General features: G+C 48.9%; 7 protein-coding genes across 7 annotated transcripts; 3 read left to right on the top strand and 4 right to left on the bottom strand.

Moving 5' to 3' along the window:
• Positions 1-999: 999 nt before the first annotated feature.
• BKA55DRAFT_520569 (uncharacterized protein) lies at positions 1,000-4,671 on the top strand (the record flags this gene model as incomplete). The annotated part of the gene is made up of 2 exons (XM_046188435.1): positions 1,000-2,638; positions 2,711-4,671. 2 exons carry the CDS (start codon positions 1,000-1,002, stop codon positions 4,669-4,671), a joined length of 3,600 nt encoding a protein of 1,199 aa, XP_046045433.1.
• A 1,055-nt stretch (positions 4,672-5,726) lies between these two features.
• On the bottom strand, positions 5,727-7,427 carry BKA55DRAFT_123852 (phosphoribosyltransferase-like protein). Its single transcript, XM_046184802.1, has 2 exons — positions 6,190-7,427; positions 5,727-6,132 (listed from the first exon to the last, which is right to left on the bottom strand). Exons 1-2 carry the CDS (start codon positions 7,135-7,137, stop codon positions 5,752-5,754), a joined length of 1,329 nt encoding a protein of 442 aa, XP_046045432.1. The 5' UTR covers positions 7,138-7,427; the 3' UTR covers positions 5,727-5,751.
• Positions 7,428-9,918: 2,491 nt separating this feature from the next.
• On the top strand, positions 9,919-10,431 carry BKA55DRAFT_694060 (RNA polymerase Rpb4-domain-containing protein; the record flags this gene model as incomplete). Its single annotated transcript, XM_046199993.1, has 2 exons — positions 9,919-10,050; positions 10,111-10,431. 2 exons carry the CDS (start codon positions 9,919-9,921, stop codon positions 10,429-10,431), a joined length of 453 nt encoding a protein of 150 aa, XP_046045431.1.
• Positions 10,432-10,511: 80 nt separating this feature from the next.
• Positions 10,512-11,183, bottom strand: BKA55DRAFT_597048 (P-loop containing nucleoside triphosphate hydrolase protein; the record flags this gene model as incomplete). The annotated part of the gene is made up of 3 exons (XM_046196023.1): positions 10,512-10,793; positions 10,841-11,054; positions 11,116-11,183. The coding sequence occupies 3 exons, from the start codon at positions 11,181-11,183 to the stop codon at positions 10,512-10,514; spliced, it is 564 nt and encodes a 187-aa protein (XP_046045430.1).
• A 457-nt stretch (positions 11,184-11,640) lies between these two features.
• On the top strand, positions 11,641-13,281 carry BKA55DRAFT_520185 (pseudouridine synthase; the record flags this gene model as incomplete). Its single annotated transcript, XM_046188396.1, has 1 exon — positions 11,641-13,281. The coding sequence occupies one exon, from the start codon at positions 11,641-11,643 to the stop codon at positions 13,279-13,281; it is 1,641 nt and encodes a 546-aa protein (XP_046045429.1).
• Positions 13,282-13,387: 106 nt separating this feature from the next.
• BKA55DRAFT_694057 (GPI-GlcNAc transferase complex, PIG-H component-domain-containing protein) lies at positions 13,388-14,023 on the bottom strand (the record flags this gene model as incomplete). Its single annotated transcript, XM_046199992.1, has 1 exon — positions 13,388-14,023. One exon carries the CDS (start codon positions 14,021-14,023, stop codon positions 13,388-13,390), a length of 636 nt encoding a protein of 211 aa, XP_046045428.1.
• Positions 14,024-15,585: 1,562 nt separating this feature from the next.
• Positions 15,586-20,594, bottom strand: BKA55DRAFT_694056 (uncharacterized protein; the record flags this gene model as incomplete). The annotated part of the gene is made up of 4 exons (XM_046199991.1): positions 15,586-19,534; positions 19,626-19,937; positions 19,987-20,113; positions 20,162-20,594. 4 exons carry the CDS (start codon positions 20,592-20,594, stop codon positions 15,586-15,588), a joined length of 4,821 nt encoding a protein of 1,606 aa, XP_046045427.1.
• Between the last annotated feature and the right edge of the window lie 6,914 nt (positions 20,595-27,508).

The following is a 27,508-nucleotide window of genomic DNA, read 5'->3' as shown; positions in this document are numbered from 1 at the left end:
CCACCTATCCCAGGGGTATTGTGGTGAAAGAAGAAAACGCTGGGAATAGAACTCCAAGTATTCTTGACCTTTACTTCTTTGCAAGCATAAACAAGTATTAGTAGATACAATTGTTCCGCAGGCTATTAGTATTTGACTGCCATGGACTCTTGTTGTCTTTGTCACGAGGTTGAGTACCTATCTCTGCCTTTTGTTTCAAGAGCTTGGTCAAGCTGGAGTGGGTTCTATTCGGACCCACCGAAGCTTTACAGTAACTCTCCACTTTCTACCTACAGCCCTCCCTCTGCTCCAGTTTCAAGCCAAGATTTAAAGAAAGGTGGACGTAAAGTAACAAAGATAAATGGTCGAAAGGACACTTCTTTCACATGTACATTCACCTTGTTCACAAAGATTCACCCAGACTATGTGATATTATCACAGTCTCCATGCTATGATCCTTTGTGAGTGTCGTATCTGATCTGCCAGCATAGTTCAAAGTCATTGCCATAAATGTCCACTTCTCCAGACGTCATTGGTAGGGCTGAGCAGGGGGGGATCTTAGCTACCTGTCTAAACTAGGCTGAGGTCCATATAATTGATCAATGTATTAATACCATGCTGCAGTATCAAACAATATGTTCATATAAAGACGGGAATAAATTAAGTAAATTTATCCAAGAAACGCTCTTTGTATCACTATGATTTGACCAATCCTTTGAGCAGAAGAATCGCCTTTCATTGGCCCTCTCCCATCAGAGCCTTTGAATGACTAAGGTGGCAGTGACAGTGGCAGGCAGCAGCAGCCCTATTACCCCTTCTCTTTCACACTCTCGAGACAAGGTACTTACGTGACACAGACTTTGACTTCCAGTCAATTATGACTGGGACATTTAATAAACAAACTTTCCATGTCAGAGTCTTTCAAATCGACAAGGTCAACTTTTTCAAAATTCCTGAAACTCCGCTCTTCATCTTCCCGACATCTTCCCATCTTCCCCCCTCTCGACAGAACAAGGGACCATGGGTCTCAGGCAATTCAATCTTGACCTAAGGGTCGCGATAGAAGCTCTTGATAGCTTCCCTAATGTATCAAATCTACGCAAGGGCGACTCCGATGGAGAGATCGCTTTCACTTATACTCACGAAGCAGAAAACGAAGCCGAATTACCCCCAATCGATGTTCAGGCCCTATCAAGAGATGCGGACTCGTATCCAAACCACCCAGGCTTTATGGTCTTCACTTCCTCGGAAACACCCACAGACCTAGAGAAGTGGCTGGAAGAGACCTCCAGCTTGACTGATGGCAAGAGTATCGCGGATGCCGTCACATTGATTTCCAGCATGTTATCGACAAAGCTGAGCCCTTCAGATCAGTCAACTTCACAGACGCCGACCTATTATGGCGAAGAATCGGATGTTGATCTACTCTCCGATGACGAAGACTCCTTCTTCGAAGCCGAGTTCGATGAGATAGATCTTGACCCGTTACTACCTGGCGGATCTGTCCTGGAGAACACCACTGCAACCGATGATCCAGACTCAATGGCACGTCTGAAGCGTCACTTACGAGAAGCCAAACAAGAGGGTTTCTGCATCTCCATCCCGCCTGAAGAAATACGACGATCGTCTTTCGGCTTCTTCTCGCTCTCTATTCGAGTATGCAAACTTGGGATTTCCGAAGAAGCCTTGGAAGCTTGGGGCCTTGAGCCTACCGAATACATCGTCATGCTTTGCAAGCTACCATCAACTTATCCTCATGTATTGGATTTCCAGCGTCTTCCTCCCGACCAAACCCGAATGCACTTCAGATTCGGTAAATGCAGTAGTCCGCGGCCAAGTTACAAGTCCATGAGGCAGATGCTGGCAGGAGTGGACGATCCAGCAATGCAAACAAACAGAGACGAAGAGAGCACGGGTTCCTTCATTCCGCTTTATATGTCGTTGTCACTTGACGCACTTCTTAACCGTTTATTTCCAACCCTTTTACGGCTGCGACGATCGGAAGGGATATCATGGGATGAAGCACGGGAACTGGAATACAACTTGAGCCTAGGTCGCCATTTTAGAGACATTTCAAATCACGCTCAAGATATGGATGTCTGTCAGGACCGAGACTCGTCTGACGATTGGTTTGAGCTTGAGTTCCTTCGGCATGATTACCTATCAAGAAATGCAGACGAGCTCAACATTGTTCTTATTGCGATGCAATTCGGCCTCCAGAGATTGATCAAATGCACCAAGTACTGTCTGGTTTGCCATCGAAGAGCAAAAGGAGGGTTTGAGGCCGTAAAACCTTTTGTTTGTGAGAATGAGCTTTGTCTCTACCAGTATTTTTCCCTTGGTTTCGGCCAGAGCATCGAACACGAGATTATCAACAATCCATACGTGGTCGACCTTCTTGTGAGCTTCTTCTATGCTGCTGTCACCCGTTCCCGTCTCCGCGAGTTCCCCAGAGGACTAGGTCTCAAGTGTCCCTCGTCAGCGTTTACAACGAGTGCTTCTACCCCGATCAGAGCTGATGCTTACTTCAAAGCTGGCATGTTGAGGTTTGAAACCAAAGACCTTACTACATGCAGAACTATCAAAGCGGGCCATTGGTTACTGCTTTTCGTTCCTGGAGTGAACACACCGGATTCGCATACACCAGCCATAAGAACATGTAAGTGAAACCTAAAGCATGCAAAACCGTGTGAAATATAAGCATGGACAAGAAAGCTAACCAAATGTGTAGATCGCGAGAAACATATCTGCTACATCGAATCGTGCATCGACACCGACTTGACGTTCAAGGTCATGCATACATTCACGAGTCTTGACAATATAGGACAGGAAGCCCCAGAGAATTCCGTGAACCAGATTACCCAACCTACCCCAGGCGGGGTAAAAGTGTTGGTTTTCAAGTATGGGCAAGACATCGACGAACTCGAAGATGGGGCCCGTGACGAAGCGCTCAACTTCATGACCAGTTGCATTCCACCCGTGCAAACAATGAGGCAATACCTAACAGAGGTGCCCGGGCGCCGACTATCTGGTTGGAGAGGAATGGATGGGTCAACACTCCGTCTGCTGAACTGGATCGTTTCCTCGAATAGATCACATATTGTACAGGATAGCCCAGTTCCTGGATCTTCTACAACAGAGGAACAAACGCAGAATGGAAACCTTGTCTGTGGCATGAAACGCAACTGGATGCAGTTTCGTTTTGCTCAGGGCTCTCCTGAAAAGGAACTCATTTTTTTCAATGAGCTGCAGAAAATACCGAGATCTCAAAACGGGAAAAACTACCCAACACTTTTCGCGTGGCATGGAAGCCCTCTTTCCAACTGGCATAGTATCATTCGAACCGGCCTTGACTTTTCGAACACGCTTCATGGCCGTGCCTATGGCAACGGCGTTTATTTGGCAAGAGATTTCGAGACTAGTCGCGGATACTCCAACCGTGATACGGGGAAAGGATGGCCAAGCTCAGCACTGAATGTCGCGAGTGCCATCAGCTTGTGTGAGATCGCCAATAATCCAGCTCAATTTGTGTCGACAGATCCCTTTTTCGTCGTCAACAGGATCGATTGGATACAGTGCCGCTATCTCTTTGTTCAAGTCCAAGCACGTCAACCAGAATCCGCAGCCCCCCTGTCCTATGAAGGACCATTTCCTAATAAGGTGCAGGATTCGGAGTATGTCGAACAAGACCCTGCTTATCAATTGACTTCCGGATCGCAGCAACGAATTCATATTCCTCTAAACGCCATACCAAAGTCTCGTCGACGTGCATTCAGGCAAGGCCAGCGGAATGACACGGGCTCATCCATAGACCATCCTATCGTTCTCGATGATTCGGATTCAAATGGAAGCGCTAATCTCGACGATTCAACCTCAATGGAAAACCCTGAAACCAGCGACGATATCGATGTTCTACTAGCCTCGGATGATGAAGGTGATGACCTGCAGTTCACGGGAACACGAAAAAGACGGCGGACGTCTATAGACTCGGGTCTGGGCGAAACACAACGTGGACCTGACGATGTAACACCATTTAAACCAGGTCAACTTGACATTGATTCTCTACCTAAGCTCTCCGAGCCTACGTGGGCATCATCATCACCAGCTGCTCTCCGCGCACTCAACGGCCAAATCAAAGACCTACAAAAGACCCAGTCCAAAACCAACTTAGCCTCTCTGGGATGGTACATCGACTTTGACAAACTGGATAACCTCTTCCATTGGTTCGTTGAGCTTCACAGTTTCGACACGGATTTGCCACTTGCCAAAGACATGGCCAGCCATGGATGCTCGAGTATCGTGCTTGAGCTTCGATTTGGTGCTTCCTTTCCGATCTCGCCCCCTTTCGTTCGTGTGGTCAGACCTCGCTTTTTGCCTTTTGCTCAAGGTGGTGGAGGTCACGTCACCATTGGCGGCGCTATATGCTCAAAGTTGCTCACAAACTCAGGTTGGTCCCCAGCTCTTTCATTGGAAAAGGTGTTCCTTGAAGTCAGAATGAATCTCTGCGAAAAGGATCCCCCAGCTCGTCTCAGAAGAGCCAATGGTTACAGTGGTATTAGCAGTTCGAGGAACATGGACTACAGCATGTTCGAGGCTGTAGATGCGTACCGACGGGCGGCTTCATCTCATGGATGGCAGGTCCCATCTGATCTACAGATGTTGCAATCCATGAGTAACGTCACGGAGGACTAATAGAACCAACAAACTGGTAAGCCTATTCTGATAGGTATAGAAACTGTGTGCTCGCCTTGACACGAGCGATGAGTTATGAGTATTTTCAAATTCTCGATAGTGAAGTTGGCCGAGAACTAGACCCAGAACACCCAGAAAGTAGATTATAGGTAATAATAAAGACCTTTCTATCATGATATTTCCCTCCCTAACCATACTTGTTCACTTGGCCTGAGGTGATGGACTATCTAGTTTTCGTCTTACAATCAACATTCCGGAACAGCGTAGTGACATGTTTAACATTTTTATTATTAATTCTTGAACTTTTTGACAGCATCGCCATTTGCAAGGCTAACTGAACCGCCGACCTAGTCTCCCGTCACAGCACAGCAACTAGGCCAGCACCTGTCTACTTTTGGTTGATCCAAATCTCTACGTTTTGATTTTACTTCGATGCATTTGCAGGACGGGGATGAGAGAACCGAATCTCCGAGAAATGTCCTTTGGTTTATATCTCCAAACATACCACTCTTTTTCCAACCTCGAGAGGGAGGAAATACAGGTATTACCCCAAGACATATGTTTAGGAAAGATTGTGTAGAGCAAAGAGAAGAATTAGGTCCCAGGAAAGGAGAACACAATAGTCCAGGCTAAGGAATAGGTGAAATTGTGCAGCATAGCAGAAAGCAAGTAAACCCGTGCCCCAACCCGCGCTGCAGTCGTTCAACCAAATCCCTCCCTCCCATAATCTTCATCGCACACTATCGTGTGCCGGTCCAAGTACCTTATCGATGTTATGTTTGATGAGTGCAAATGGGAAATTTTTAGAAAAAAGAACGCCAGCAAACCAAATCTGGCGGACGGCGGATGCAGTATGATGCAGAAGCTCCCCGGTAAAACTCCAAAACAAAAATATCCCATATCATTTCATCGTGCCGCAACTCGGGATAAACTTTGCGACATCCGTGGCAGAGGGATATGCCCCGTGAGAAAAGGGGTACCCAGTAATCTCGAAGTGGTGCTATTCATGAGGAAACGAGCCCTCATATGATTTGAGTAGATGAAATCCTGTTGACAAACCGTAAGTGCGCTTCCAGCACTCTAGTTGTGCTGGAAAAGGACACTGATAGACTCGCCATGATGAACACGACGGATAGCCTCAGCGAAAACGGCCGAGATATCGAGTATCTCAAGCTTAGGGCACAGACGACGATGCTCGTTTTGAGGAACAGAGTTGGTAACAAGCATCTTGTCAATGGCAGAAGCATTGATGCGAGCGATAGCGTCGCCACTGAAGACACCATGGGTGACGAGGGCATAGACTTGAGTAGCGCCCTCCTTCTTCAGAAGCTTCGCAGCACGCGTGATCGTGTTACCAGTATCGACAATGTCGTCAACTAGAATGCAGATGCGGTTTGACACATCTCCAACTAGCATCATACTGGCGTTGCGATGCTCGGTAAATCGAATGGGCCGTCGCTCCTTTGTAGCAAGACATGAGTTTTCAAAAGCAGCAAAATCAGAATTCTGTGGTATTACCTTGTGAATCAGAGCAAAGTCAGTCTTGAGACTGTCCGCAATCAAAGTAGCTCGCTTTGCACCTCCAGCATCGGGAGACACAATGACAGCGGTGTGGTAATTAGGGATTTGAGATTGGATGTAGTTCTGGAGTAGCGCCTTTCCATACAGGTTATCAACAGGAATGTCGAAGAAGCCCTGATACTGAGGATCGTGCAAATCCATCGTGATAATATGATCGGCACCGGCACAGGTGAGCAAGTCGGCAACAAGAGTACCGGCTTGGGCGATCCACTGCTTGTAGCCAGGCTTAGGCTGGAAAGCAGAGATGTTGGACTGGTTCTCATAGTCGTGTGTGGTATACGCATTCCTCTGGGAAGAAGTCGAGTTCTCTGCGTGGTGTCCACGAGCCTCAGAGGTGCTGCTCGAGATGGTGTCTGAGCGGCGAGGAGTGCTGAAAACGCCATTAGTGCTGTTAGCACCATTTGTCGCGCCCTCGTTTGCGAGAGCTGTTTTTGAGAGCTTCTCGGTCAAGTTGTTGACACCATTGGGCAGGCCAGCTGACTTAGGGCCACCTGGACGAGGTGTGGGAGGAACACTCTCAAATGTGTAGTCTTTGGAAGAACCAGAGATCTGCGACAAAGGTGCGCCGGCTTTGTTATAGGGCCAGTCGGGTTGTCGCGAATAAGGGAAGAGTGGGACAACGGCGGTGACTCGTTTCGCAGAGCCAGTCTTGCAGGCTGAGATCATGATACAGAGATCGATAAGGTTGTCGTTCACATTGCCGGAGCCAGATTGTATAATGTAGACATCTTTGCCGCGAACTGAGTCCTTGATTTCGCAACGGCTCTCGCCGCCAGAGAATTTTCCAAGAATGCGATTGCTTGCCGGAACACCCAGAATTTGGCAGACATTTTCTGTGAGTTGCGGGTGGGAGTTACCTCCCAGAACAACAATGTTGCGCACCATGGTGAAGGTGAAGTTGTGTCGGTTTGTGGTAGAGGTGAAGGTTGCTGTCGGCTAGGAGAGCAAAAAGTTTTGATGCGGCGAAGGACGGAAGCGGAAAACGGATGTGGAGGGGTCCCGAATCGGAGGGGTGAGTACGTAGTTTTTTTTTTTCCTGAGGGGGAAACGAGAACGAGTCAAGAGCTTCTAAGCGGTGGAATGAAGTTTCGACTGCGGTTGATGAGACAAGGCAGAGATGAAGAAGACCTGAGACAATCCGAAACAGGTCGGAGTAAGACCGAAGTCAGTCGAAATCGAAATTGAGGTAGGGTTGAAAGGTTGCAAGTTAAATCTGTGTTAACGACCTATTGTGAATTTTTTAAAACTCGGGCTCTGTCAATGGCAGCCCGGCTTCTTGGAGCGCAGCAACGGCAGTGTGTGGGGTGGGGAGCTTGTGGATTTGGCGGAGGTGTGATTGGAAATAGGTCGTTCAAGTGTCGAACCGTGCTGCAAGAGTTGGCTAGCCGAGCCTAGCAAGCAAGCAAGCAGTGTCCGGTACGGCACGGTAATGCAATGCAAAGCAAAGTCGTGAACGCTGTAGCCGATGCTATTATTGACGGAATTGGGGAACTTGGATGGCTGCGTCCAGATAAACGTTTTGGCGGACCAACAGGGATTCAGGGCCGAAGTTGACGCACAGGAGAGTCGGACAGGGACAAACCGACGTCACTGCGCTGTACTGAAGCAAGCGGCTCAGGCTCAGTATTCAGTGCTCAGAAGCCGGATGACAGGGTAGGGATCTCCAAGTAAACAGACGGTCTGCCGGTGTCGGAGGCAGTATAAATTTTTTTTGAGCAGACGATATTTACTGTTAGGCGCTCGACAGTGAAGGTAGCTGGTATTTGTCTCCGAGGAGATAATGTTGATGAAGGAAAATCCCCAGAAGAACAAAAGCCAAGCGACAATCGACGAAATAATAGTCGAGGATGGCGCGCGGTGGTCGTAACTGACGGGCAGTCCCCGGGTGGAGGAGTGGAGATGATGGGGAGTGGAAGAAGATCACAGACCCATTGTGGGAGAGGTTGAATGTTTTTGTAGGTAGTGAACAGATACAAATTTGTGGAAAAGAGTCAAGTGCTGGCGAGGCTGGGTTTATGACCAAATCAGAAAGTAACAGTTGCGCTCATTGTCAAAGTTGAGCTTGTAAATGGATGAATTAAGGTAAATGAGGTGATCGGGGAACCCTCCAGCAACCAAAAGATGATGACATGGCTGCACTTGCCAGGTTGACATTCTCACATGGCAAACTTACTAAAAACAGTAAGGCACAACTGACGTCTGGTACTTTACTGTCCCAATAAGATATATCTATTCTTTACTTACAGTTAATGAAGTATCAATTTATCTGCTTGAAATCTGTTATCTTCTGCTGTATCTAAGAGTGCCTCATAATATCGTTCGAGTATGATTGATCTCGACATCAACTCGAATAGCCCAAGTTATACATATGCGTGACTGGTACCTACCCCCGCCAATTCTCATGTACTCTGGAGTCAAATAGTGAGTGGTCAGGGCATCTGGAACTCGTCCGTTCCGCCATTCAAGAACCCCCATGGGGGTATATGAGAGATAAAAGAGACTGAAAGTATTGCCAGACAGGGATAGTGATTGCATACCGCCATATCATAATCCGAACATCCCGTTCTGTTGTTCTTAGTATTGTGTTCCGTATGTGTATTGCAGCTGTAGAAGAAACTCGGTCCTCCCACCATACAACTTTCTCCGCAACGCCGTGAATGAGGTACCAATGAACTCTTTTGCTGGAACTGTACGACATTGGATGCTCAGCCTGGCAGGGGTCGTCAGTCATTTGATCTGTACCACCCAAATCATGCTTTGCAGCAGGTGTTCGTTCTCAGAAGAACAGCTCAACCACCATTCTCTTAACATTACGCCTGGCAGTTATCCCATGTCCAAATTTCACGACAAGGTGCAGACAAACATAACCATTGTCTCAGCCTGGAACCTATCGAGGCTTCTAGCTTCCTATCCTTCTGACATGGCCGGCATCGGTCAACCTTTGTTCTGGAACAGTGGCTTGCATGCATGCCTTTCCAGTGGAGTTGCACGCGACCTCCTTCTTCGAACATAGTGGCACGCAAAGAGCTAACTTGTAGGACAAATAATTTGTCAATTCGGAATATTGTTCCATTTGATGATGCCATTGGGCATAATATGACTCCCTATTGGATCCAGTACATGCATGGCCGCAAGTGGTACATGGTCAAGATCCTCCTCTACCTTAGCTGGTATCTCTCTGTTTCTTTCCCAATAATTGAAACCCCTTATTGGTTCGAAACATAATATTGAATCCATTGGATGGAAAAAAGAAAAGAAAAGCGTAGAGTGATGCACTCTGACGTGTGTACAAACTCTTCCCCAGCTTTTAGCCAGACTCACATGCAAAAATACACCGCATTAAACTTCACGTATTAGCTTTACCCAATAAGAACGAGCCTCTAAATTCACACCAGGTACCAGAAGCCAGATCGTAAAGGAACAAGCTGCAGTGTAAGAAAAGAAATGGAAGCCTCCAGTGTCGCACAAGAATTATAGCACGTTCCAGGCCTGCAGCCACTGAAATACCTCCGCTGAATCAGAGCCTGTCAAAATGCTGACCTTCTGATTGGTCAGCGCCAGATCTTCTTCTTTGACAATACTGGACTCCACTATTTGATCTAGACCTTTATTCAATGCTTCATGTCAATCTCACAGCTCGTTGCATGAGCTCACTCAACACTCACCATGAAGATTCTAGAGTCGCAATCGGCTGTTCTCACAAATTACGAGGTGTATCAGCACGTATCAGAGCAGCGCGAACGATACAAAAATGCCAAGCGTCGTGGCCCCCCAAATCTCGAGACGGTAGTTCGCGAAGTAAGATTTTTCATTCGTATCAAATTATGTACCAAGAAGCCCTGCTAACGCTATTTACAGCTCCTCCAATATCTTCGCACAAATCCTGGCCCTCTAAGCCAAGAACCCCTTCCCTACACGGAGGGATGCATTTCCACACTTCTAGAACGCTTACGGCCTTACAACCTCGCCAAAGGTGAAGTAGTCATGATCATCAACCTGCGCCCCGCCTCAGTCGCTGCTCTCAATACGGTTGTTGAGGAGATGTCTGAACGGTTCAACGAGGAGCAGCAGGAAGCCATTGTCAATATCATCGCTGAAGTGCTTGGACGATTCCCTGCTGCGGAGGAAGGCGCTGAGGAAGAGGGCGCTGATGTTTCTATGAACGACACCGCTGCCTGAGCTCTCAGCCCACCAATATAATAACTAATTACCAACTCCTGTTCCCACTACTCGATCAAAGCCTCTGCGCCTCTCAAATCTCATAATATTGCGCATGTACTTGCACTCTGGCTGTCTGCGCCCGTTGTTGGAGTCACAGCCGTCTTGCACAAATCCTCAAACGCCAGCTTCAACAATTCACCCGTCACTGCCGAACACTCAACATATCGATCAGCTCGCAGAGTCTGCGCAATCTGATATCCTTCTTGCGGATATATGATCCCGTTCGGATCTTCCTCTGATCTCAGGTCGCGCTTCAGCCCGAGGATGATAAGGGGAAGGGTATCGATGCGTTGAAACGACCTCTTGATTTCATCTTTCCACTATCAAGTCTCAGCTATCTGCCTTGTATCGCTTGTTGGGCACTTACGTATCTCTGCATATTTATCAAACTCAAACGTTGGCTGACGTCGTAACAAATGACAATGGCATCAGGGTCAAGAGTCCTCCAGTTATCAGGACATGACGTGTCGAAGAACTCGAACTGGAACTTCTTGGCTCCTGTCTGAATACCGAAGATGAAAGGTTGATCCATATCACGGAGCATGGGGATCGGGTTGACCTTCTCTCCTGCACTGAGCCGGCTAAGGATATAGATTTAGCATGGTATGTCAAGGAATCAACAGAGGAGTTTAGACTACATACGAGAGAAACGTCGTCTTGCCACACTTTTCATCGCCTACAAGGAGAATCTTGATCACTTCGGGTTCCATTTTGCATACAAGAGTGCCAAAGTCGTCAGTGTTCTTATTAAAATGAAGTTTGATGTATTGAGAATTGGCCGGCTCGAGAGCAGCAGATATGGCGTCTATTTAATGAATGCCAGAGATAGAGATGAGATGAGAGCTGTACGTAACTTATCAGTATACCCCCAACTGTGGCGCCTTAGTGAGCACAGCCACATACCCAGACAAGCCACATCTTGAACTGCAGCAAAGCCCTTTTCCACTTGTAAACTCTGACGGGTCTGAATATAATCGCCCAAATTTGGAACCCACCGACTTCATGAGACCCTTTGGCCGTTGTCTTGGGCGTCAAACTTCGCTCGAAGGCATAGTCAACCGAGTCAAAACTCGAAGTTTCTCTCAATCTCAACCTCAACAAAAAAAATCATCAAGTGGTGAATCTTCAAAACTCCCTGTGCAGCCAAAAGGTGCCAAGTACCTCACAATGTCTACAGAGTCGAATTATCAGTCATGGACCAAAAACGGTCTCATCCAGAAAGTCAAGGAACTTGAAGCTGAACTCAGAAATCGACCTGCTCCAGAGCCAAAACCTGAACCTGAGATTCAGCCTGAAAATGGAGAGGGAGATGAAGCCAAGCAGACAAAACCCAAGGGGAAAAGAAAGATGGATCCCAGCAAATATTCTACACGATATATCGCCTTGAAACTTGCATATCTGGGCAAGAATTACGGTGGCTTTGAGTTCCAAGCTATGGCCAACGCTCCATCGATTGAGGAGGAACTATGGAATGCTCTCACAAAAGCATGCCTCATCTTTCCTGAAGATGAACGAATTGTCGATTTTGACTGCTGCGAGTATTCAAAGTGCGGTCGCACAGATAAAGGAGTCAGCGCCTTCGGTCAGGTCATCGGTCTTCGAGTTCGAAGTAACAGACCCCTACATAAGAAGCGAAGGCGTCTAAGTGAAGCAGGTGAAGCAATGGTCGTTGATGAACAAGTGGGAGAGAATGCAGAAGAAGAACATGAGGATGAGACATCGTCTTTCGATGACATCAAGGATGAGCTTCAATATCCTCGACTACTTAACCGTGTTCTACCCCCTGATATTCGCATCCTTGCCTGGTGCCCCTCTCCGCCACCAGACTTCTCTGCTCGTTTCTCATGTCGCGAGCGTCAATACCGATATTTCTTTACACAACCTGCTTTCACGCCTGAGCCTAGCGCTGGTGGTGCAAGGAATGGTTGGCTTGATATTGAGGCGATGCGAGAGGCGGCTAAGCGCTACGAGGGCGAGCATGATTTCCGCAACTTTTGCAAGATCGACCCTGGAAAGCAGATCACAAACTTTGTCCGCACAATCTACGAGGCTGGTATCGAAGAGGTCAAGGACGTCAGTTCAGCATTGCCATATCTCTCTGGATCCCAGTATGTCCCTGCAGGAGGCTTGCCTAACGATGGTACTGTGTACCCCAAGGTGTACTCGTTCAACGTTCGAGGATCTGCCTTCTTGTGGCACCAGATTCGTCACATGGTTGCTGTGCTATTCCTCGCAGGTCAGAAGTTGGAGACACCTGACGTTGTGACGACTTTGCTTGACGTTAAAGCCAACCCCTGTAAGCCCAACTATGTCATGGCCGATGAAGTGCCCCTAGTGCTCTGGGACTGTATCTTCCCTGGTACAGATTCTGCTCCGGCTGACCCCGCGGCTAAGAAGACTGATGGCCTTGACTGGGTGTATCTCGCAGATGACCCTGCGCTTAGCAAGCCTGGTCCCTTTGGCGTCATGGATGGTATGTGGGCGTATTGGCGAGAGCGCAAGTTGGACGAGTTGCTCTCCAATCAATTATTGCAGATGGTATCTAGTCAGCGCAGCAAAGATCCTTCAAGGCACGTCACTCGTCCTGAGCCCACAGGCAAGCAGGCCAATAGTGTAGTTGTCTACGAGGGCGGTAACGGTGGACGTATGGGTGGCCGCTACGTGCCATTGCTGCAAAAGGTCAAACTGCAGTCTCCCGAAGAGCAGAATGAGAGATATGCGATCAGAAAGGGATATGCTAGTTCAGAAGATATGCGAAACCAGAGGGGCATTGGCAAGCGAAAGGCAGATGAGGCCATGGACGAGTAGGCATTGCACAACACGTTGAGTATAAAAAATAAATAAAGTTAAAGTCATATCAACATACACTGGACACATTCATGCGGTGAACGCTCCTCCATGGGTACAATGCCTTTTAGCCCAGTGATTTATCCTCTCCCCTTTGCTCGTACAAGCACCGCCGAACGCCCCTCCAAACTTCTTCCACAATCTTTCGTCGTGGTAACAAGCCTGGAAATACAACCACCACGTCGTCCTCGCCCTCGACTATGACAATGAGGTAGTATCTCACCTCAAACCCAAGAAAAGCTTCATTGACAAGAATGTCTTGGATCTTCTCGGTCGGTATGAACCTCGTCGCCGTACCGGCAAGATAACTCCCTGGACTTTCACTAGTCTGTACACCCAAGCCTCGCATGACGAGAATACTTTCGCTGGCGTATCCCCTTCGACTGGAAAGCCATAGTACAGCTATACTCGCGGGAACGAGGACAGACAATGGTATATTTTGCGCAAGGGCGGCTGTCGAAGTTGGTGCGCGGAGGTATGAAGCTGGTATGATCTTGAGGAGAGAGGGAGCGGCGTAGGCGAGGAGAGGATGTAGAGTTAGGCGCGCGTGGAGTAGAAGAAGGGCGAAGATCGAGAGGAGAAGTCGAGAGATGATGAGTAGTGTATGTAGAGCTGGGGGTATCGGCCGGAGAGTTGTGACGGTGAATTCGGCGGTTGTTGGAGAGGGATGTCGGATGAGAAGACGTGGTGATGTTGAGAGCATTGTGACAAGTTGGAGGTTCAATGATCGATCATGGTTGTAGAGAGTGTTTTTGGAGCATTGATTGGGGGGGGGGAAGTCTCTTCGGCGAAGTCGTACACAGCTCGTTGTTATTGCAACATGATCGTGATATGTAATTGTAATCGCAATGCGATTGCAGTGGTGTTGAAGGGTAAATCGAAGCTGTTCACTGGCTATCCACTGGAGCTCCAGGTGTCGCCCACTGTAGCGCCCCAGCACCGCCTCACCAGCCACATTTTGGAGGAAGGGTATATAAGTCATAAACACTTCACTGAATCCCGACTGTAATGGTCTAACGGTGAAGGCGTTCAAACCCGCTCAACCGCCCATCCCAATACTGTAGTACTTCGGTACCTCAGCCCTCCGCCGCGCCCCGCCCGAACGCTGCGGTGGCCGCCCACTCGTGCAGGTAACTCACGATGCTGGAACTTTGCGACCCTAAGCACTGGAGATGACCCTTGAGGGAGGTTTCACTCTGCAGAGATCTCTCCCCCGTCGCGTGGCGGGTGGGAACACGTTAGTGCGGGGGGATTTGGGATGGCAAGTGGATGAGATGGAGCAGCCAACTGTCTTTTTTTGCAATTTTTATCAATTGACAATTGAAATCAAACATCATTAAAAACATCAATATAATCTCTCCTATAGTCAATCAGTCACATGTCATCTTTTCATACTCATGCGACATCAGATTGTGGTGATTCGAACCCTCAAGTGCATCTCATACCTGGCAGACGAAGCTATCACCACTCTCTATTCACCAAGGAATCCGCCCCTTAGCACACATACACACACGATCAGTAGCAAGTATAACCATAATGCAAAGCAGTTGTTCATTCAATTCGTAAGTACTAAAACCCTCCGGGGGAATCAAAATGCATTTCCAATCGAGCCCATTTCAATCCATTCCTATCCATCTTTCTCCCATTTCCATTTCCATTTCCATTTCCATTTTCCTCGTCCCCAGTCCACATAACTCAAACAAGTGCCGCGAGGCAACATTGTATAAAGCAGTCGCTACGTTAATCCCCTATCACATCCCCCATTTTTCTCCTCCACCAGCCTCCTTCATACCCAGATCCCCTTGATACCCAATATTTACTACCTCCAACATTCCGCCTTCATGTAAATATAACAAGATACAGTACGAGTACTACCTCCGTCCTCCTCAAGCATAGTCTGTAAGTAATTGTGGTCGTAATTTGCAGAAACCTTCACGGTCCGACCAAAAGAAATGTAAAGTCGTATACGTTCATTGACATCCTTGCCAATAATGCGAGAAGTGCCTTGAGAGATCCGAAAGTGATATCAAGAACAAAGAGAGAAACAAGATGGAACAGTTTTCAGTCGTCACACAGCTAAATCCTTGAAAGAAGGACAGAGAAGCATAATGCCAAAATGCGAGCCCCGAAGGACTATGGTATCGACTCGGGAGGGAGAGAACGCCGATCGCCATGCACAGAATCGAACAATACAAAAGTTTATAGAGAGTGGTAGAAAGGAAGAAAATAATGCACAGCGCGCTGGCCACCGTCGCGAGAGACTTCCTAGATCATCTCGTTTCGGTTCAAGCCAGTCGACAAGTGCTTGTTTCGAGAATCAATTGGCGAACGCAAAACGTCAGGGTTGAATGACACTGGTGGAGGAGACTTCATCTGTCGAGGCATAGGAATGCTCTCGTAGGGAGCCTCGAAAGGAGGAGATCGGACATACTCCTTTCGACTGCGGCTGGCAGAACGGAGTCGCTCAGTGGCCTTGTGAATGCGGCCTGAGATGCTGCTGCTGTCTCCAATGCTTCGGCCTCGGTTGTGACTCCTGTGGGAAACTGGAGCCGGGGGGCTGGCCTCTGAAGCTTGGTCATTGCCAGATGATAAATCGTCGTCCATGACAATCTCAATCATGCCTGATGCAACGGTACCGGCCTGTTGATGTCGCTGGGCGTGTTGGAGAGGGGCAGGAGGCGGTGGAGGTGGTGAAGCCAAATGCCTGAGTTCCTTAAGAACAGGGGGCGCCGGAGGAGGGGGAGGGGGCATAGGGTCTTCGTGAGAACGTCGTCGCTCACTAGGGACAACTTCTTCGATACGTCCAACACTGTTCTTGCGTGCAAAACGAGCGGGGCGCTGGCCAGGCTCATCGGGAATTGGGGCTGACATGCTACGAGGAATAGGAGGTCGCGCCGGTGGCTGGTAGACGGTGGATGGTAGCAGAGTGAGACTGGGCTCGGCGACTGGTTCCTCCCTCTCAGGCGACTGTTGAGGTGAGGTTTCTGGCGAGTATCGCTGAGTAAAGCCGGCTGGAATCGTAGGCACATCGGGTCTGGGGGTGCTTCCTGATTGATCATGGTTGCCCTCAATGATAAGTCTCATGGCTTTTGGGGTCGCTGGAAGTCCAATAACAGGTCCGTTGCGGGCGTACATGCTCCTTTGTGGTGGCTCAGTAGCACTGCGAGGTGGAATATCGTCAGGCAGGGGCTTGGGCTCAGCAGTCTCAACCGTAACCGCGAGAGCAGGAGAGAACTCGTTAGGATGAGGGATTGAGGGTGTTTGGGCACGCTTGGCCAGAGACTTGCGGCGCTCCTCGAGTTCCCGTGCAGCCTGTTCCTTCTTTCGCTGACGCTCGTCCTTCATTTGCTTGAGGTCACCAGCATGCTCAGTTGAGGCAGCTCTGCCGTGAACAGAGATAGAACCATCGAAATTGGCGACCTCAGAATTGGCCCTTCGTCGATGCTCCGAAGCATCTTGCTTGGTCAACGCCGGTGAGCCAAGCCCTCGGCTGCCACTGCGGCTGTGCTTGTTCCTGAACTCCTCTTGGGCAGCCATGGCTGCTCTGTAATCCTCTTCATCCTCAGAGCCCTGATAATGGTGAATGGCAGCACTAAGAGGTAAGGGTGAAGAAGGAGAGCGCTGCGCAGAACTCTCCCGACCTTGACTTCGGCCACGGAGTGTAAGAGCTGGTGGGCGAGAGCGACCTTCTGGGCTCCTGCGGCGGCTTCCACGGCTTGAATTGCGGCTCTTTGGCTTGACAGTTGACCCGCTAACCTTGCGTACTGTGTTTGACTCACCGACCTGGCCATGTCGTGGAGTGCTCAAGTTCAGCAAGTCCTCTGGAGACATGGGGATTGGGGAAGTAGGTGATCGTTTCGCCTTGGGCCAATTGCGAGCGCTGACACGTCCACGTTCTTCGGAAGGTTCTCGGGAGCGTGTAGTTCGCTCTCGGCTTCCAGGACGACTGCGTGAAGCATCCCGAGTTCTTGAATGGCTACGCTGACGACTGCGCTGTCTCTTGGAGTAGTGGTTGGCAGCATCCAAGCTATGGATGTAATCTTCTCGGTTTCGCACAGCTTGATGACGAAGACTTCTTCCGGCGCTCGATGCAGAAGTGACAGAACTTGTCACAGAGGCAGGGCCCCTGCGGCGAGTTGGCCAATGGTAGCGGGTAGAAGAAGTAACGGACTGCTCTGGAGATGTAATGTCGTCGTGAGCGGGCCCAGGATGAAGCTGTAGATTCACGCCCACAGGAATGCGGTCACGAGAGCCATTGCGATGGTTACGCGATGCTTGTTGCATCTTCAACATAGTGGCCTGGTCAGGTGGTGGTGGAAAGTCACCCTCACTTGGCTGGACAACGCGTTGAGCATGCTCTCGCATCATCATCGGGCTTGCAGTAGCAGCACGCTGCAATGCGGTACCCATCATCATGTTGTCATTGCCAGATGGTGTTCGGGCATGACCGGATCGAGGCTCATAGTCATAAGGCACAGCAGAGAGCTCAGCTGATCGAAGTGCCTCTCGGTTGAGGTCGGATGGAATCTCACCAATGGACGGCAAACGCCCACGTCCTCGAGCAGAGACTGGGGTATTGAATCTGCTATTGTTTGAGGGGCGAAGGAACGCTGTCGTGGCCTCGTTATTGGAGGCATGAGAAAAAGCAGGTGAACCGGCAGAGTCAGCGATAGGGGTCACACCCGCGGCAATCGGAGTTTGACCACCGTCACCAGCAAAGAACTTTGACTTCTGTGTTTGGTCACCAAATGAGGTGATGAGCTTGAGAGCAGAGGTCTTTGCGATGCTTCGTTGGGGGCCACGTTGAACACCGGGAGGTGAGAGAGGCGGGCTTAAGACCTCAGGAATACTGGGAGTCATAGCCTGGAAGTTAAGTTGCGCAGCGGATGGAGAAGTCCAAGGCTCAGTAGACTCCTGGTCGGTACAGGCAAAGCATCGGATTGCCAGCTGCTGCTGACCATGTTGAACCGCCCACTCTCCCCATTTCCTGATAATGGCAGCTTGGCGTTCCCAAACACTAGGGGCTGAGAGGCATGTGAGGATCAGTGCCTCCATGTAGCGCTTGTGAGAGATATAAACCTCAATAGCATCATTGTGATCACCCATACCAAGCATAATAGTAACTGCTGCGTGCACGTCGCCAGCCTCAAGTAGGCGCTGGACGTATGTATGGCCAAGCTTCTGTTGTGAGGTATGGCCGCCGATTCCACTCAAAGCCAACAACATCCAGTCAGAAGAAGTCATGTTCTCGAAGTTTGCGTTCATGATATTAGGATCAATATCGCCAAGCCATTTGGCCAAAAGAATTCGGCTGGGAGATCCTTGGGGATGTCTGCTCATCTCATCCCTAATCAGATCTTCAACTTCTTTGTTCCATCCGAAGATGGTGTTGAGCATTTGATGGCGCAGATCATCATTGGTGAGACGAGCACTGTTGGCACCCATAGCATGCTTGTAAGGAATATCGCTAAGACGTGCCCGAGTAAACTTGAATAGGTCGTGAACTTTGTTGTCGTCAGGGCTACGGGGAACTTCATTGCGTAGGCGAGAAGGTCTTCTTCGTGATCGGCTTGAGGCCATGGAAGGAACACTTGTAGTGCCAAGGGAGTATCCCATGGAATAAGTGTCTAAATCTCTCGTGTTACCATGAGCACTGTTGCCAATAGTTGATGACCTGATCGAGGTTCCAGCCGAGATATAGGTGTTTTCTGACAGTCCTCTTGACCTCATGGATCCGGGGTAACGGCCAGGGGTTTGAGACGACCCAGCTGAGGACTTCGATAAGGATGAAAGTCCACTCCGACTTGAGACAGGGCTAGCTGATTCGTAAGGCTCATTACCAGAGTCGTAAGCTTGGCGTCGAGTCAGGCGAGCAAATGGCGATAGGTGATCTTCGTCACTCTCGGAAATATTCATGTCCAGGGGAATAGAGCTCGTCTCAGACTCGGAGGCGATAGTGGTAGCCGAGGTCGCTGATCGATCACCAGTTTCTTCTGAGACTGGAGGCGAGGGTGGCAATAGGTTTGCTGGGTGTTGGACATTGGCGACCATGATGGCCGGGGAGTTCAGGTCGAATTGCTGCACGGTGTTATTGGGCCCAAGGGTGAACAACGTGGCACCTGGGCCATAGACGGCGAGGCCGCGAACAAGATCAAGAGTCGGGATGGGATCATGAGTGACGTGCTTTGTCCTAACATCCCATGACTGTGTTTGCCTGTGCATATGTTAGTTCATGATAGGGGTCATGCAGCTAAGCGCGCGCGTAGCCTAGGGCGTTTTATGGTGGTGGCAAGCTGCAAACTTACGAGTCGGAATACTGAATTATGCGACCGTTCTTGGACCATCCCATCCAGTTGGGTCCATCCATGGAGATCTCAGCCTTCCTAAGGTTTCGAACCACTTTTGCAGGGTCATCGGCGCTGTATTTCTTTGCCACGCTCCAGACTCGTAAGTCACCGTCACGCATCTGGACAGCAAGCATGTCCGACTTTTGCCGAGACGAAGAAGCATGCCACGCGAGATTGACGATGGGTGACGGTCCTCTGGAAGTAGTAAGATTGTGTAGGATGGTGAAGCGCGGTTGCAAGGTTGCAACAAATAGAGAGCCATTTTGGTAACTGAGATTGTGTTAGTGAGATTTGAGTGAAGGCAGTTTAAGAAACTCACCCGATAGCAAAGGTCCGACAATCAGCTGATGGTGCCAATGCAGTCACAGCAATTTGATCAATAGTCCTGGAAGAAACATGTTCGGATGTTGAAGGCTCAAACATGATGATACTTCCTTTTGTGTTGCCTTCAAATGGTCAGCCATGATCATGCGAAACTCATTCCAATAACTTACCAAAAGCCACATTGCCATTTTTCATCCATGCTGCGACAGTTAAATGATCATAACAGGCAAATCGAGAGATCTCATCGCCTGTCATTAAATCCCACACAATTGCTGTTTGACCAGCATCGTAACTGACAACAAAGCGACCACCACCAGCCTCACTCTGATTATCGACCGCCAACAATTGAACCTCATCAGCGTGCCGAGAAAACCTTCGTTCAATGGTAAGAGTATCATGGTGACAGCAAACAACAGATGAGCCCTGGGCGTACAAGAACATGGACGCAGTGGCGGCGCAGGGGTCAAAGTACTTTAAATCGGTAACATGAGGCATCGTGGTGCTGTCTTGGACCTGCGACGTCTTACTCCTTGTTGCGGACCTTCCACCAGAACTTAATGATACGGTGCGATTCCGTGACGAACCAGCCACGGGGACGGACATGATGGGCCTGATATTCTTTCTTAAATCTTGACCTGCGTTAACGGAGCCCATGTTAGCCAGTCGGATGACTACGGAGGGCTATGACTGCTCTGCAAGGATGCCCGCCTTGTGCGACGCTGCACGTACTGTTCTAATGCGAATCGATGTCGACGACGAACGACCCCCGATAGCGGGGTCTACACTTTTGTTGCTCTCGGTCGCAGGAACAGTCGGAAAGCTACACTTTAGGGCTGTCGAACATGCCTCGGAATCCTCTGCTGTCCGCACCCGGACAATGACGGTTTCTTGATGTTTCGGTAAGCCAAAGTCTCGGATCGTGATATACTGAATTATGTTTCGTCACTGTGCGATACGATGCGATACGGGCACGCGGGTAGCGACGGGCAAGTGAGGTTGGACAACGAACGGAACTCCTAGAGCTGTATGTCTCGGTCGCAACGGTGTATAGTAAGAGGCAGATGCGGTGAGGCGAGAGGGAAGTCTTCGGAATGCGAATTAGTGTAAGTGTGAAAAGTTGTGAAAGTCAAAACACGCAAGAAAGGCGTAGAGAAAGACTCGATGTGTGTGGAGATGGGCAGAGCAATGGTTTTGCTTGTCGAGAGCAACATCAACCAGGGCAACAGTGAAAAAACGACGCTATAAGCGCAACTCGGCAACAGTAAGAATACAGCCGCCAACCCTGCTCAGATTCGATGTGATTGCCTGGGGTCGGACGACGCCAAATAGAGATGTGCGCACAAAGTGGTTGAGGTCAAAGTGAAGCTACCAGGAAGGGCTTGGTAGTGGATGCGGATAGGGATGGGGATGTGAAAGGGGTGTGACCCGGCGCTTGACTTGCAGACGTAGCTTGAAATCCCTTGAAAGATGATTCTAGGGTCCATCAAACATGTCCCTGTGTAGGCTAGGTAGGTGTGTATGCGTGCGCATGTATGCTGAGCGACAACATGCGACTTAGACGGAAGATATGACAAGGGGCGAGAGGCCCAGGGCAAGGTGCAGAAGACGTACAATAGGCAATCAGGAGTATGAGATAACAGACGATACAGGCAACTCCAAAAAGAAAATGAATTGAAATTCCTACCTTGATCCTCTTTCTCCTGAAGAAAAAAGTTGATCAGTCTCTTTGGGGGCTGGTGTAAATGGGTTGTTGGTGGAGTTGTGATATCAAGGTTCAAGGTAACTGCTGGAGCTGAAGATGTGACAGTGTGATGAGGCGACACAAACAGACAGGGAGACACAATACACAATGCAAAGGCGGAAAGAGAAGACTAAGAAGAGGGAGGCCCAAGAAGGAAATCCAGAACAGAAAAAGTGCAGGTTGGGATGATTTTGAGAAAGACACAGACACAGGGTTTGTACCAGTGTGGGTGCCTTTACTGCGTGTGCTATGTGTGATGGACCATCAATCATGGATCAAGGTCGGGGTCCAGAGTCAGAGATGGCGCCTAGAGAGTGGCGTACTGGCCTGTCAGTGGACGATTCAGAAAAGAGACGATATTAAAATAGAGGTTGAATGGATCAGCGGAGACGGACCGGCTCATAGGCAACATGGCACCCAGGGATCATGTTGGAGGATGGTCGACGGCGGCTGGGGATTGGGAGCTTGGGTTAACATGAGCACCTTTCTGCTGTTTGGACTCGAGCTAACAAGTTGAGTGGGGTAGAAAAGCCGCAGAAGACTGGGATCCCCTCTTGTATTGTAGGCAGGGGTTTTTTTGGGTATGGCATAGAATCAGACATCGATCTAAAAGACGCCAGTTGAGGCGGAGGCAGTCACTTTGACGTGAATGGATCGTGGCCGGCGGCTGCGGCCTTGTAATGACGAACAAAGTCCAACGTGGGATTGCCATCGCATCGTAAATTGTCGACTGTGGATCTTGAATTGAAAGGCAAGGCGAAATGACGAGCAATGAGTCGTAGCAAGTCAATTGTCTAGCGAGCAATGCCCCCTGCCAAATTTAGTCTCGTGGGCTGGCCGCGTGCCGTTGAATTCAAGTCTCTCAGTAAAGTCGTTGGATAGCGCATCAAATTGTGTGGTTCACTAGACTGGGACCCCTGTAAATCTTCAGATCCATTGCGGCTTGAGACTCGAGGGACTTGGCCTATCAATCAATCAATTGTTTTCCATTGTTCGCTTGCAAGCGCATGAATGGCTCAAGTTTCACCGTTTGAGATATAACTCTTTATCATGGGAGCATGTCCTTGGTCGTCACGATATCCGCCGTCGTCTCATCCAAATCTCATCCTGAATTTGCATTGATAGGAATCCATCAATCACGTAGAGCACAGAAATCACTGTCCCTGCTGCCCCTCTTTTGGTGAAATGGGCAGAGGTATGCAAGCGGCGTCTGGTACGACGACAAGCTGTGGCTTCTCAAGCATTGCAGGACAACACAGCAGAGCATAGTGCAGCAGCGTAGGGGCAGCACGGCGTCCTCCCACGCAGTGCAGTTGCTGCAACGCTGGTGCAGTAGAAAATAGGCACCACGATATGATATGCTCGATCCAGTTGTTCTGGATATCCTTCCAGGCCAAAGACTGGTCGGTACCTTACATTGAGGTCTGTGGGTGCATCAACACAACATCCATCTCTGATGGAAGCGTCACAGATGCTTCTTCTGGTAGAACGATGCAGCATATCCCACAGTGGGTGTCCTCTAAAGCTGTAGTGGTCGATAGGGCATACAGCACAGTCGATTATGGTGCTCTTTGGCCTCTGTCGGAGACATTTCAACGTTGAGATGAGGTGAGTGAAGGAAGATAGAAAAGCATGTGGTTGGGGAAACGAAACATGGGGGCTTGAGAAAGCGCTTGTAGACTAACATTGATTGGCTAGAGCTCTGCACCCCGCTTGCCCAAAGTGTGCTACAGCTGTTTCTCGGCGCTTATTGGCCATGTTAGCTTAACGGGACGGGCCAATAAGCCTGCCGATCACCTCTATTGCAGGGAGTTAATCGCCCTCTCCTTCCCGTCCCGCTAGCGAAGAGGGTCCGTACCCACATATCTCTAACGGAAAGAGCAAGGAGCTCTCTCCGCATGGGCTCTGAACAATGTCCTTCTATCAGCCTGTAGACGTTCTAATACTAGGTAAGAAGCACGTTGCTTGGCGTGGAAATCAGATGATGAGGGAAATTTTGACAATAGTCTTTGATATGAAGATCGCGCGTCTAATATCCGTGATATTGTATTGTCACTGATATCATTTCGGATAGAAATGTCGTCTATCGACTGATATCCAACCGGACAGTATATATTGCTTCTCCACTTTTGACCTCACGCGATAATTCGGAAGGAACAAGTCTCGATGTGAATATTTTCACGCCTGACTCTTTGGTACCTTATAGACTTGCCTCAGTAGAATTGATAGTATCTAATTTAGTCTTGCCATTCGTAAAGTCTCCTTGTTCATTGTTCCTTGTTGCGTTTACTGGGTTGTGGATCTCTCTTTCCTCTGCTCCCGCATACACGATTCTTTCTTTGCTTTTTCCCGTGCCCCTGGTCCATCCCGTTCCAGTGCTACCATACCCACACCCACACCTTATTCTCTACCGTGGCTTGTTCAATGATGCTTGAGAATAAACGATGCTCTATTATTCAAACTTCAAACATCGTATATCTTTTGACGAGCCTTTGACAACGCAGATGCTGCGTTTCATACACGTCACCTTGCTCTTTAGTTGGCAACTGGGGATTGTGACTCAAGATGGGTACAGTACCAACGCATCGGTCTAACGAACAGGGTCTTGACCGTTGAATTGGCTCCCTCACTTGTCTTTCAGATCGACTGAGTCAATCTGGGGGTCAAGACAAAAACTGCGCTAAGAATTCACCTGAGAACATGGATATCAACAGCCTTCAAACTGCAAATACGGATACAGGCAGTGATACCATCATTACCCCTTGTGCCTGAGAGCTGTACATGAACATCACTTACACGCCAGCATCCACAACCGGCCGATTCTCGCTGATAAAAGACGCAAACCGTCTCTCTGCTTAATTCAAGCCAGTATAAAGCCTTCCTTCCGACGTTTGTCTCGGAAACATGTGGCTGAGACCTTGCTTATCCAGACTTAGCATCGCTGACCGACAGGCAACCTCCCTGTCATAACCTTGGCATTTCCAGTTCCTCTCTGGGCACGGCGTCTCGAGTCCAACAAGCGCCTCCACCTATCGATACCTTGCTTATCAACCGCTCGGCTAAGAACAGGCGTTTGCAGAAAATGCTGTCCACTGTCACGGTGCCTTTTCTTATTGAGTCGGTTCGCCTCGTTTTACTCGCTTCCGCTGTACAGGTTCAACTTCTATAGTTTCCTGCAGGCCAAGTACAGCATGACCAGTGAATTGATCACTGATTTCGACCTCAAAGACGTGCATGCGAAGGATCCTGAACATCGAATCATTGTCAAATGCATTCGAGCATCAACCACGTATTTATCAGTTGTTGGATTACAGCTTGATGTTTTACTGCCCAAGATCCTATCTTGTTGATGTGCAGATAGGTAGTTACGATGCAAGTGGACTTCTCCGCAAATACATACTATTCTGCTGCACACACTTAGTATTCAAACACGACTGGGCCTCAACGCCACTGACCAAGTGCAAGAACTTTTGCCAGCCGACAACCTACGCAATTTCGTTATCCCGGAGCTTCGCTTGGCTTGTCTGGCCTCAGAACTCATAACCCAAGTTACCCCACGGTGGTCTCCAGTCTTCTCAGGCTCTGCTGCAGCCTCGCACAAGCTGCGTTTTTGTGCAACCTAGGTCGCTGTCTGGGCACGGATTGCTGCAGGCACTTGATCTGAGAGACATTCAAACTCCCTTGCCTTTTCTTTGCTTCTTTTGCTGTTGCTGCACCTTGCGCCTGCAGCTCGTTCAAGCGGTCCTACCCAAGTCAAAGCTACAACTTTTCTGAGTTACTCACAACTCACTTCTTCAGAGAATCTTAGGTCTGTGCACTGGCTTGTGAATTCCTCATCATATTTCATTTCCCCTGTTGACCGTAACATGCTGGTCCTGGTTGAGGACATTTTTCTCGGCCGCGGGGCTTCCGGTCTCTGCTTTCACACATTCGATATGCCAACTGGGGTATTAATACGATTCCATGCTATTACCTGCGGCCCAAACCGCGGCCAGGCTGATGGGTGGTGACTATCACATCTTGATAACGCCACTTGATAAAAGACTCCGAGTCCAACGGTCTTTCTTATGGTCGCAGTGTCGGCCGCCTTTCTTCATCGGATCGACCCAGGGACAAAACCAGCATGTAAGATTTATATATGCGACTTCATACGTGATTGGTAGCAAGGCCCCGCTATGGGATCAAAGCCTTGCGCACTTATTTGCCGAGATATCAATCTGGACATTTCAACTGTCCGAATGGTTTCGGCCCACTGGAACACACTTATATTTGAGTGACATTCAATCAGGCGCATAATGATTCGAGCTTGACTAAACTTTTGGCTCAAGAATTGCGAAAGTTTGACATACGAAAACTTGATATTGAAATGTTATGTACTGGGCAAACTCGAAATAGGAGGCCCTACCAAGTTGCAAGTTCGCTTTCCTTTTAGCTCGAGAGTCGTCTAGAATCTTCATGCTAAAACAGTCCACGGTTGTGAAGTGGAGTTTACACCATCTCTCTCTGAGTTTTGTTGACAAGTCAACGTTGCTCTCTCGTTATTGTTGATCACTTTCAGCTGACTTACAGATGTGATAAGTTGGAGATCAACGCTCACGCATTGCAGGGTCTGGGTCTACCAAATCCTTGGGTTTACCCAAAAGGCTCGGCCACGTTCTTGTGTCTCACTGCTTTCTTCCAAGGGTCACGGCTCTCATCACATTTCAGTCGAATTCAATCACTTTCCATAACTGCAACGTAAGGCTGGCACACCGAGCACAGTAACGTTGGAAGTTGTGTGAGTGAAATCCCTTGCATCGCCAACCATCAACTCGCGTGGCTTCAGGCTTCCCCGCAATCAGACCCAATTGACCCATTTCCAAGCGTTGGATGGGATTCAATAACTGAAAGCCAACGGTTTCGAGTGGCCCCTCAACGGGGTATTTTGACAATGCATACAATTATCCACTAAAGAATTACAGGGCGTTGAAAGGGGCCAATATTTAGATCTCACTTGTCTCGATCATGACCCAATTGGAATGAAGCCGGCTCCGCGGGGCATTCGATATTCGACATTGTGCATGAAAGGAATGCGGGTGCCAAGAGGATTCCAGCCTCGATCTGAGCCCATCAGAGGCTGAGAAATGTGAATATGCAATGAATCGATACGAGAACCAGCTCACGATAGCGGGCGTTCGACATCGGCCATTGTCAACTTATTGTCTCCGATTTAGTTCTCGGGGTCGGAGACAAATCGTTTTGCAAATCGTGTAAGTGGAATTGATCCTCGAGAGGGATGTGGATCATAAGATACCCGAGACTGAGGCTTGATGTCGGATCATACTCCCAGTCTCTTTGGGTCTTTATGCATCTGCAGTATAGTTGTCAACTCTTGATTGAGTATATAGATTGAGCTCATTTGGTCTTGGGTATCATGGTCCTTTTATCCGGATGATCGAAGTTGTTGGTTGGAGGTCCGTCGTCACCTGGGCAAGGTCAGATCATGTTCAAAGCTCTCATGATGCGCACCAAGTGGCTAGTTATCGACTGCCAATTGCGGACACATTTGATTGTTCTCGTCTTGTTGGGTATATATCGCTTTTGACAAATATTGGTGTTGATGTACAGTTTGGCTATTGCCCAAAGCGGCCTTCACCATCTGCCCAGTTTTGACTATGGAAACTGATTTGTGGGCTGTAGAAGTCCGGATATCTAATAATTTGGTATTCGGCCACAACTCATCAGCATATTCATTTGTTGAATGCTATCTAACACCTCTATCGCAATTCATAGTCCA

This window comes from Fusarium redolens, assembly GCF_020744475.1.
Source record: "Fusarium redolens strain MPI-CAGE-AT-0023 chromosome Unknown BKA55scaffold_15, whole genome shotgun sequence".
NCBI lineage: Eukaryota > Fungi > Ascomycota > Sordariomycetes > Hypocreales > Nectriaceae > Fusarium > Fusarium redolens.
The sequence above is the reverse complement of the archived record's forward strand: the minus strand, read 5'-3'. Positions and strand labels throughout refer to the sequence as shown.